This window comes from Syngnathoides biaculeatus, chromosome 8 (assembly GCF_019802595.1).
Source record: "Syngnathoides biaculeatus isolate LvHL_M chromosome 8, ASM1980259v1, whole genome shotgun sequence".
Classification (NCBI taxonomy): Eukaryota; Metazoa; Chordata; class Actinopteri; order Syngnathiformes; family Syngnathidae; genus Syngnathoides; species Syngnathoides biaculeatus.
The window spans coordinates 24747216-24759702 of NC_084647.1; the positions used below are offsets into that span (position 1 = coordinate 24747216).

The 12487-nt window shown below is 40.1% G+C and overlaps 1 protein-coding gene across 1 annotated transcript in view; it reads right to left on the reverse strand.

Moving 5' to 3' along the window:
- Positions 1 to 12487, reverse strand: part of ppp1r37 (protein phosphatase 1, regulatory subunit 37) — a 48622-nt gene that overhangs the window by 20257 nt on the left and 15878 nt on the right. The window contains exon 2 of the mRNA XM_061827385.1: positions 3631 to 3728. Coding sequence (XP_061683369.1) covers positions 3631 to 3728 — 98 coding nt within the window. The remainder of the gene's footprint in view (positions 1 to 3630; positions 3729 to 12487) is intronic.

Consider the following 12487-nt stretch of genomic DNA (forward strand, 5'->3'; position numbering starts at 1 on the left):
TTAAAAAGCACTGTAAGTAAGGGAGTACTTTGTGAAATCACATCTTGCATTGCACATTAAGAAACATCCCTACAAGAGCCACTGACAAAAAAATTTAAGCAAACTTCCTCTTTTGTAATCCGAGACAGACATTTGCTGAATATTTCTAGTGCCTTCTGTTCTATTTTTATATGTACATGTCACTGTACACGTTACTGGTTCCAGTAGTTAGCAGTCGTGTACTCCATCCGAGACAAGGTTGTCAGGTAGCGTATCGTACGTCAATGAAATAAAATGTATTTTTCTCCTCCTGCCCTGGTTCAACAGTTACCCACGCAAACACCGGGAGTGCGGCCCTCAAAACTATGTGCCAACAAATAGTTACCCCTCCATCCTATTCACCATGAACTCCGTAACCTCTGCCCCATGCCACACTACGAGTAATTATCTGTGCCTGCCTGAACGTGCTGACAGGCTCCCTCCATGACTCAATGCGTCCTGATTAGCTCATATGCTGTTACAAAACAAATATCCAACAGAATATACTACAGGAAATATGGACAGGAAAATACATTAGAATGACATATTACATGACCACCTAACTTAATAAATTATCTAACAAGATGTCTGTGTATTTATGGTTACATGGGTGTCCAGGCCAGCAAAGTGAAAGTGATTCTCCAGCCATCCATTTCATATGCTGCCTATCCTCTTTGAATGAGAATGAACCAAAGCCATAAGTCACAAAATGGACGAGATTTTCTAAGTTGTATAATGTGTATGTACATGTATAATAGATGGACAACTATTCACACATTTAGATCAGCAGTCCCAAACCACCTGGATGGTGAACAGTAACGGTCTGGGAGCCATTTGGTACCAAGCCGCACATAGATACTGAACAAAAAATATTGTATTGCCTATCAGAGTGTGAAAGAAGTTTTAACCCTCTGTTAACCAGCAGGGTTGCAGGTTATCAGAAATTGTACAACACTGGTCAATAATGGCAAATGCCAAGTCAGTAAAGTGGAATAGGGGCCCTAATGTACCATGTGCAAAATGCAACATGGGTCAACAGAGGGTTAACCTAAAATCTAAAATCAAGTGACTCGGGTTGTGCCAGCATGATAAGTAAGAACACAAGCTAGTAACAATGAGACAAATGTTTTTGGAGAGATTCTTTGTCAAAGGCCAAACAAGGAGGAAGAGTCCAAAACTTTCAAGAAAAAGAAAGCTGCATTTAAGTACAATATCAACAGTCTTCTTTAAAATGTCTTTCCAGGTGATTATCCTGTACAAAGCCCGCGCTAGACAATATGTGCCAAGAGGCTCATGAATGAAGCAATGAAGGGTCACCTTTCTCCCATTACCTCAAGATCCGACCAACTCATTGAATAGCAACATTGTAAACTGCATACAGACAATCAGCAAAATTGGGAGTTGTATTTTATTAACCTAATTTTTTCTTGCTTTCAAAGTATGGATCGTGAAACTGGTAAATGGCACAAAACAAAAACTTCGGAAATGCTAATTTAGATTACGATGATGGTTGAACATTTAACAAAGTTATGCACACAATGATGTCTCCAATTGCTTCAAGACACAATCAACGAACATAAAAGATTAATTTACCCACAACTAGTTTAAATAACATTGAAAATACAAAAAAGTAAATTGTTTTAAAAAGGCATATAAAAAGTTGTTTTTACATATGACAAAATGTAGATGGAGCAGCATTCAAGGTGGGGTTGTGTTTGACCTCAGAAGTGCCAATGAGTAGCATACATGATGCCTGTGTATAAAATCATTTATTCCTCTGGGATTCTTAAAACAAGGTCCAAATACTGGTAGGAGTTGCAGTTGCAAAGGTATTTAACATGCAGCTGCTAAACAGCCCTCCTTATAAACAGCTTGTGAGAGAAACTTGCCTGAAATGCACATATCCTCTAGAGTGCCTGGCAAGCTGCTGCATGCAATACGTAGTCTTAATACAGAGTGCATTTAGCGAGAAAGCGAATGGATCTGAAAAAGGTGTTAACTCTGCTTGCAAAAACCCTACAACCAACTAGTATGCCTGTCTTGTCGACATGGCTGCTCATTGAAGTCATGACTCAGCACAAATAAAAAAAAAAAAAATGCTGTTTGGAAGAAATGCCAAACATCCAAAATATGACGAATAAAAAATGAGCAACAGAACAGCAGAAATGATTCCTCGGAATATGAAAGGAAGACGGGAATAAAGGAGGGGCTGGTGATACAGCCCGCCACACAGGGCCAGTGGAAATGTACTCAGACCATAAAGTGAAAGCCTAAGCATCATCTTAGCAGTGTGATGTGTTTTTCCTCAAGTACCTGTGATGTTAACTCTCAGCTGACCAGGCCTGTGGGGTTTCCTTTGTTCAGTCTCTCAATCTATAGTATCTGTACCTCTCCAGAACTCATTCTTGAATGGATGCCACTAAGATAGATTGACTTTATACTGAAACGAGTTACTTATTTTTAATTATTAATTAATTTTGGGGTAAATTGTACTCGTCTGAGTAGTTTTGCTGAAAAATTTTACATTTACTTTAATATTTTTGCTAAGAATAAACATTATTTTTACTCTGTTATAATGGGCCACATTCAGCTTAAGACTTTTCATTCATCCATTATTGCTTGTGCCACCTATGTTTTGGTTTGTTGGCGACTTCGCTTGGGGCTTGTCACATGACAACAGAACTACTCAGAAGATTTGACTTCCATTTGACCAATAAAAGGCAGCCTTGAATAGTTCCAACCTGACTTATTTTCACGTCAATCAGGTATTTGGAAGACTAATTTTTACTTTGAAGGAACAGGACCCAAACAAGTACAATTTGTGGCTACTTTACCCACCTCTGCTTGTAACTAAGGTAGAAACTGTATTAAAAACAAACCCAAAAGGTTTATGTCTGCAAATTCACACAAAGGCAATTCTCGCCCCCAGTGGATTTGAGGAGCAACTCCGACAGAGGGATTATGGGAAACATGATTGCTGGCTAACCCACAAGACAAGGCTACGAAAGGAAAGAGGAGAAAAGAAAACAGCTTTCTGCTGGGGGTATCTGTGCCCTAATCTGATGGAAAATCACAACAGGGTGAACAAAACGTTTTGTTAATTTCCACAAATAGAATTTGTACCACATTTTGTTCATGATTCCTGGTTGTAGTGTAGAATGTAGGATGCCCACAGCCAGAGACGCAAATGGTTTATTTAGTCTTTTAATCGCCTCCAGTCTGAACAAAACAGCCTCAAAGCAAGACGTTGTAATGGTTTTGGGAGACGAGCGAATGAGTCACGTTTGTCTTAGTTATGTGGTTCCTGTGGTTGGTCGAGGCATCTTGCTGACAACCAGGCCAGTAAGCAGTAGCAGCAGCAGTTGCTAGGTGCAGGACAGCAGAGTCAGCAGGAACATGGACTGCAGTAAGTTGCAATTGGTTACATCCAGTTCGTAAGCAAATGGGGAAAAAAAGCCGGCTGGTGGTGTGAATACTTTCAAGTAGGCATGTGATATAACTCCCAGTTGCTAATCATCAGTGTGCTAAAGCAAAATGTTTTATCTGAATATATCAGAAAGTGCGTGTGTGTGTGTGTGGGGGGGGGTATTATTGTTGTGAACTGTGCCTCACCTGAATCTGTTTGAGCACTTTGGGAATGGGTTTACAGTTGAGCTTCTGACAGGCCTGTTTATACGAAGACAGGATGTCATCCACCGTCACATTCTGAGCTGGTAATGCACAAAATTATACAATTTACATTTAGTTTACATTGCAGTGTTAAATGATAACATTTCCACCCATCAAACCTCTCCAGCAAACACACACACACACTTGAAGAGTGCTCTCCAAAATGTTAAGCTGAATTCCTTTGTTTTTGTTGTTTACTGAAGACGTTGGTGTTTCAGATCAAAATATTAATATTAGATTTTATGCCAATTTGATCGGTATCAGGCAACAATAAATATTTTATACTGATTGGCTTAAATGTAATGATTCGCCGATATGATCAATGATGTCATTGATCGGCTCCGCAGAAGACATTTACAGCATGTCGCCATCGTAGACAGTATATTTTGAATACAAATACATTACATACAAGTTAGAACAGAAAATATCTGACAGATAAAGTTATAAAAAAAAAACAAAAACATCTCGTCGGCATGGGAGAGGCAAGACGGCTGAGACAGACATGTAATGAATGGATCAGTCTACAAGAGAAATTTGCTCTCTCACGATTGCACCCAGTCAGACTATTGTAATAAAATCTTGTATGTCGATACTACCATATCCCGTTTTTTTTTTTTTTTTTAAACAATCATTGAGCTTTATCTCGTCAGCTCAAATGTGACTGGACACACTCTTTGCTGTGGCGATGTCAACACGAATGGATCGTGCTGAGTGTATTACCAAAAGAGAATGGAGGAATAAACTGTTGGTGATCACCCGTGCTAAGAACAGGAGAGGACGTTCGTGGAAGGCTTGCTTGAGGTATATTCATGTACTTTTAATATGATATGGCTCACAATCGGGCAACGTTACATAGCCTAGCAAGCTAGTGCTAAAGCTAGTGGTCGTGTGTAAACATGCCCCTGTTCTACTGAATCAAGCTCTCATATTTCAATGTGGATGAAGTAATAATTACATCAAAATAATGTAATTAGGCGGCACGGTGGATCAGCTGGTAAAGTGTTGGCCTTAGTTCTGAGGTCCCGGGTTCAATCCCAGACCCGCCTGTGTGGAGTTTGCATGCTCTTTCCGTGCCTGCGTGTGTTTTCTCCGGGCACTCTGGTTTCCTCCCAGATCCCAAAAACATGCAACATTAATTGCATGCTAAATTGCCCCTAGGCAAGATTGTAAAAGCGCCTCCTGCCTGTTGAAAGCTGGGATAGGCTCCAGCACTCCTGCGACCCTTGTGAGGATAAGCTGCTAAGAAAATGGATGGATGGATAATGTAATTACAGTAACTTAGCACCCATTATTTCTGTCATTTTGTGGTGTTGATTTGAACTCACTGATTAGAAAAGATGATTTGACCAGAGCCGTGAGTTCCAACCTTTACGGAGCCAAGGCACAAACATACTTGACAATTGAAAAACGTCATGGCACATTGAAATTTAAAAAAAAAAAAAAAAAAAAAAAAAAAAAAACGTACAATATGACTGAAATAATTATTTTTGCACCACCCATTCTTCATGAATACTTTTGGAAAATGTACATATTTAGTGAGAAAAATGGTAATGTACTTGATATTTCTTTCACCTGCTCTACATCATTGGGGAGGTGGGGGATGGGGGGTGGAATTGATCTACAGCAGGGGTGGAAAATGCGTTAACAGTTTTGGTCGATTGCGTGACCCTGTGCAGCTGAGCACAACTCTCCCGCAAGTAGATCGCGGGGAGGTTGGCTGCTTGAAAATAGATCTTGGGGCTAAAAAGTTTGGGCACCCCTAATCTACAGTGTGTGAACAACTTTAGAGTTACCTGACTCTCAACCGTCTCTGTCTTGAGTTGCACCAATTTAGGATGTCTACAGAAATTTGGTGTGAAAAATGAGCCAGTGAAACATCAAGTGCAGAGATATATACAGATATTTTAACAGAATTATTTTATCATATTTCAACTGAATTATTTGTCGTAGTCTATTAACTGTTTCAACATCTTTATAAATGTTTGACGTAGCACTCTAAATCTTATATTTGGCTGGTGAATCAAAGGAATAACCTCTTCTGTTTCAGTGTGATTCAGTTAAAGAATGAATGACTTTTTATAAATAGATTTTAGATCAGAAGAGTGTCAGTATGGCTTTGTTGAGGCATGATGTCACAGCTCACTGACTCATGCCGGCAAATCATTGTTTCTCCTACTTTTTTGTGCTCAGTAGTTCTGTGAGTTATGATTGTGGCACAGTAGAAAAAAAACACAAAAATAAGATTACGCTAAAACATAGAGACTTGTAAGACTTAGGACTTGAAAATAACACTTTTAAAGAATGAACAGTTTCTGGCAGAAGGAGTCCTCTCTTGACCAGTGAGGATCAGAAACTGGAACATGATGTGGAGTTTCCCCAAGTTCTCAAAGAAGAAAGTATTGTGTTGTGTGAGTGGGGGAGGTTAGTCATTGCTCCGATACCAGGCTATACCGGGGCTTAATCCAGTCAGGTGACTTGGAAAGATTTAAACGTGCTGCTCTGGTTGAGAGGAAGCGGCAGAAAGAACAGAAAAGACAAAAAATATGATAGGTATCTTGCAGTATGGAGTAGTTGGAAACAGCATGATGCACTTATTGACTTTGGGTAGGAAAAACATGCCTGTTGTTTGTTTGTCTGGTCAACTTTGAGTGACAGCTTTTTTTTTTTTTCCATCTCAGCATAGAGAGACTTTGTATGCCCCAACTTAGTGTACTCCATTTTCTTTCCACTGTTTTCCTGCCATCTGTCATTCTACTCATTTGAAGTCCAACCACTTAAAGCTGAAACATGTATCCAAAGAGCAGTCAAGACCTAAAACAATGACACAGCTGCAGTTATGATGAATGGGTCGACAAACTCGAGAGAACCAATGATGTACAATTAAGAGTTTCATATATTATCGCAAGTCATGAAGCTGCTCCCATAGGGACAAAACCTTTTTTTCCTCACTTCAACATCACCCATCTTTCTAGTAGAGTATATACATGGGATACCCTCAACAACATTGCAACTCATTTGCTATGTCGCAGAATTTCAAGTGATCATTTTTTTATGGAGTTGAGCGCCTTCAATATAGCAGCAAACTGAGTCGCAACACAGAGCAAAGAGGCCTACGAGAAGAGCTGGAGTTTAATTCAAACCAAAATGAAGAGGACACAACCTTAGTGTCCTGCAGTAGCTGTTTTGGCATTTTAATATTTGTACAGAGCAGTGAGACTATATCCTTGTGAGTATTGTTGTATGCTGTTTGTACCCATTGCTGCTCTGTGTGTGTTCAAGAAGAGGTTGTATGAAGGTTTAAAATTACCATAACATCTATGCTAGTTTGCACAAGTACATCTATGGTGGCCGACTGGTTAGCACATCTGCCTCAGAGTTCCGAGTACCCCGGTTTAACTCCAGGTGCCGTCTGCGTGGAATTTGTATGTCCTCCCTGTGGCCGCGTGGGTTTCCTCCAGGTACTCTGTTTTTTGCACACATTCCAAAGACATGCGTGGTAGGTTGAGTCAATACTCTAAATTGCCCTTAGGTGTGAATGTAAGTGCTAAAGTGTACTTGATACTCCCGCAGACTCATGCCCGACAACACCCGCATTGCACATGACCTACGCATTCCCTGCACAGCTGGCATACTCACTTTTCCTCCCAGCTCCACATAGCACCTACCTCGCCGCCTTCTCGATCAATTTTGCAGCATAATTAAAGCTATCATCTGGTCATTTAGCTCAATTTGTTAAAGCAAACACTCTTCCATGGTCACCTTTGTTGTTGCGCTCTTCCTTGTGAATGAAAGGAAAGTAAAAACGGCTACCAGAAATGCCCAAAATGTGCTGAGGAAACCCCAGCCGGTGGTGTCCAAAAACAGCGGTAGCGACATCTCTGACTTGGAGAAGAGTACATTTTCAAAACTGAGCTTGTAGGCTACGCCCGAGTATCAAGGCAAACCACGAGCAGGAGAACTGCAAAGCAGTCGCCGCATGCGCAAATATAAAGATGCCCGAATGGCTGGTTGTCTCATTGTGCCCTGCGATTGGCTGGTGACTAGTTCAGGGTATACCTCCCACTCACCCGAAAATAGCTGGGAAAAACTCCAGGATGCCTGCAACCCCAGTGGGCATAAACGGAACAGAAAATGGATGGATGTTTATGGGTGTCACATAATATTTTATGCTAGCATTAAAAAGTAATTTTATGGATTGGCTAAATATTTTGGTGTTTAGACCTACAACAAAAATGTAATTGTGAGTGATAAACTTCTGGAAGCAACCTCTCTTTCCCCTTATTTGGCTAAAAGCACAAGCAAGAGTGTGAGAAAACGCCCTAAGGAAATCTTGAAAAAGTGTGTTTCAATAAGTTTCAAGTTGTTTACAAACTTGAAATGTTCACAGCATGCCAGAGGAATAAACCAAAGACATTTTTATATGGTGTCTATGTTGCAGATTTTTACCTATCTGTATCAAAGGGGAGGGTCTGGAACATATCCCCCTGGGACAAAGAAGTGTTCTTGGTAAATTTAGTTAGGTCCATAAATATTGGGCCAACACACACTTATCACCACTACAGTAGATTTGAAATGAAACAAGATGCGCTTAACTGTATACTTCCAGCTTTGAGGTTTTACGTGTAAATCAGGTGAACTGTGTGGGAATTACAAAAGTTTACCAATATGTCTCAAGTATTAGGGAACAAAAAATTTAACTGGACAAATCACCAATCAAATGTCAAACTTTCACTTTTTAATACTTAGTTCCAAAGCCTTTGCAGTCAATCACAGCCTGAACTCTGTAAGACATATAATGGAGCTCGTGCACGTGACATCAGTTTGCACGGCTCCCTATTGCCGGTCAAACCGAGCTGTTTTGCAGTGCGGGAGCCGTTGGACCGGAGCTGATTTTTCAAATTGCCCAAGACCTGTTTTGCTGTTGGTTGTCACAATAGATGACACATTTCTTCAAAGACATCATTATATTGAACGCCAGCTGAAAAGATCAGCAAAGATCGATGGGTTGCCGGTCAATCAAAGCTGTTCGGGAGTAGGGTGAACCGGAGCATATTTTTCCAAATGCCCAAGACCTATTGTTGGTTGTCCTAATAGATGAGACAGTTCTTCAAAAAGATCATTCTATGGAATACCAGTTGAAAAGATGACAAAAGATTGATGGATTCCGCCAATTAAACGGGATGGATTGTGTACAACGAAATACACACGCCTGTGTAGCGATCATTTCATTTCAGGTAGGAATTAGTCTTCTCAATCTTGAATTATCAAGAAGTATTTATAATGCCAAGGTGACTCATTTGAGAACAATGCGGATTTAAAAAAAAAAAGCTTCTGTCACAGAGAGGTTTACGGAGGTTAACATGTGGTCACAACACGCTTCTGTGTACAGAGGAGACGACTACCTGTCTTAAATTTTTTTCCCCCAACCATCAATTCTAGTTTGTGTAAAACCAGATTCAGGTCAGGTGATTGACTTAGCCAGTGCATAACATTCAATTTCTTTGCCTTGAGAATTATTTCGTTGCTTCCACAGTATGCTTCGGGTCATTGCCTTCCTGCACTTATGAAGCGCCGTACCAAATAATTTTTTTCCTGGTTTCCTAAGAGTTGGCAAGATCAAGAAAACCCAGAGGTAGGTGTATGTGTCAACGACGACAGTGAAGAGAAAATGTTACGAGAGTTAATACAGATCAGAGGCTTAGCCACAAGATGTAAACCATTTGTGAGCCTCAAAATAAGGAAGCCCAGATTAAAATTTCACAAATGACTCCACACCCCCTTAAAAAAGCCATGACAGTTTTGGAAAAACCTCATATGGACAGATAAGTCATATCAACTTGCATGAGAGAGATGGGAAGATAAGAGTATGGACGAGGAAAAAAACTGCTCATGATTCAAATATAACACCTCATCAGTGATGTATGGCGGTGGAAGTGTCATGCCCTCGGGCATGTATGACTCACAATGGAACTGGTGTATATTTATTGAGATGACTGCAGATACTGTAAAAGCAGCAGAATCAGTTCTGAAGTGTTTCTGCAATGTTACCATAATTTCTTGTGTATAATGCGCTGGATATAAATACAGTGAACACCTGCATTCTCTACAGAAGGGGTCACCAACACAGTGCCCACGAGGACCACTTAGGGCGGCCGTGAGCCATGTTCTAAAACTAGCACAGGTCAGAAATTATTATTTCTGCTTTAAATTTTGGTTACAATAATTATTTTTTGTGTGTGTGTGTGTGTGTCGGGGGGGGGGGGGGTTTCTGCAAGCTGGTCATGTAGCCCTTCGTACAATCAGTGCTCACAAAGTAGCCCTCAGCCTCAAAAAGGTTTTTGAACCCTGCTCTATAGATTTTCAATCCAGTATTGGAAGTCCAGCCTTGTCCCTATCTTGCATGAATTGTAGGGGCCCACCGTACCTCAATGCAAAGCTGAAAGTCTGCAACTATAGACCATCTTCTTCATTTAATTTCAAATGCATTGTAGTGGTATTTAGAGCCCAAAAGTTTAGAAATGTGTTGATTTCCCAACTCCCAACATTCGTAGACCTGACTGTAAAGTTCAAGGGCTCGTAGAAATGGCCAAAATTACGCTAAACAGTTTGCAACATGCCAAAGCAGCAGACTTGCTGTGTCTTTTTTTGTTAAGTATTATTAATTCTTCTTTTCAGACATTCTCATGTACTAATACTGTGGGGCTAAATGAAATAAGTGTATCCACTTTTTCCATAGTATGAGTAGCCCATCACTTGAGTTTTATTCCATATATAGAGGTTCCACAGCATTTTCTCTCAGTAGTTTAAGTGTGCAGCCTTGCAAGCTTGAATTGTTCAGCATGTCGAGTCCAGTGATTACCAAATCCTTGGAATAGAGTTATTGTGAAGAGTTTAGATGGTGCAAGTGCATGCAAACACTACCAAAGTTAAGGTGGGGTTAGCCCGCTGGTGGGTCTCCATGCTTACCATACACATTTAAAAAAAAAAAAAAAAAAAACATTTCATTGATTAGAGAAGAGAGCAAGAGCTTGACAGGGAGAGAGAACTCCAGTGTTCGAACCTCATGAAGGGTCAGGTACTGGCACAGATTTAGTAGAAGCAAGACATCAAAAAGGTAAGAGTGCTTAGTCAGCTAGAAGCAGTCATATACTGTACTTTGTAATAACTAGTCAGATTTGCAGCCTGGCAAGTCCAGTAAAATATGAGCTATGCTCTGTTATTTCTCTCTCTTGTCTTTCACCACTTCCTTCTGTGCTGCTGGTACATGCCGGGAGGGAGTGGCAATGTGGAGGAGGGGTAAACGGGTGTTAGAAACATTTTTGAAAATCATGTTTGGAGGAAGCAGCGAGGTGACGACAAACAGGTATTTTCACGTCAAGTCAAATATCTAGATGCTGTCAGTGTCTACCAAGGTAAACGACAATCCTAGTTTAAGAACCTTAAGCTAGGGTTAACTAAGGTCTGAAGATAAATCTGCAGAAAGGAAGGCAGCATCGATTTATTTTTCATTCAAAGGCTACCTGATTCAGCTTGGTGATCAAACATTTCTGACAACTAAACCATGTCCAAAAGTGGCACAAATCCCAGCTCAGGTTTTGTTTGAAGCTTGAGGCGTTCGAAGGGAAAGTAAAGCTATTAAAGTTAAATCATTTCCGAACAGTCCGAGCAGTGCCTCATTTGCATGTGAGCGACAGTGGAACTCACAGTCAAGTACTGGTGTCATGGGCGAAGAAAAACTGCAGGCACCAAGGGAACTCGATCTGCCATAAATTATAAATCAATTACTACAGCTGAGGAGCTGGTCAAGCTGGGGGAGGCACATTATGTTGAGTCTCCACTGTTGATTAGCAAATCTCACAGAATAAGCAATCTATTTAAATTTTCGGCACCAATTTTGAGTATATATTCCGCTGAATTCTTCTCCTGCACTCAATAGAATAAACGTACATCTGTGAATGATCTATAATACAGTCCTTGTGACTGAAGTCTCAAACGTATTGACAATTATGAGAATTGATCTTCCAATAGAGATATTAGAGATAGTATGGATCCATCCCCAAGATGAAATGACCACCCTAATGACAGTCTCGTCACGGCACACAGTGCGGTTTTTGTTGTATTTGTGTGTATTTCCATGTGGAAATGTCACTCCATGTTGGGCAAAGCCTATGATTAGTAGTAGGATCTTCTGAGTGGAGGATTTCACCACAAAAACTATTACCGAGCACCACTTCAACATTCCACCCAATTCCACTTCACTGCCGTGGGACTCAATCTATAAATCCACAAATTCGTCATCAAAAGAATTTCGGAAAGGTTACAACTTAGTATTTAATTGTAATCTTGTGTACTGCATGTTTTGAAACGAGCAACATTTTTACTAAAAATTACGTTCTGCTTGTTTGTCACCATATAAACATTTTAAATTCAAAGCACGCTCCTCATTTTCTTTCCTTAACCCAACCCTCCCATGTTTGCTAATACAGTATTAAGTTAATGTTATGCTGCTTAATACATGTAAAAACATGCATGCCCATTGTGCTTTGTTTTTCTTTCAATGTGTTCATTATGTCTCAAATTTATATGAAAGACATTACCTACCTATTTAGTCTGGTACTGCTTGTAGCAGATAAACTTCATATTCAGATATAATTTAAGTTACTTTATTTCATACTAAATTATGATGCACTAATTATGTAAGACTACATTATCCATGGTCCAGTGCTAGCATTGGAAATGTTAGTGTAAACCACTCTGTGGTGGGGGAGTTATCTGAGTAATGGCTTGGTATTTATTTAAG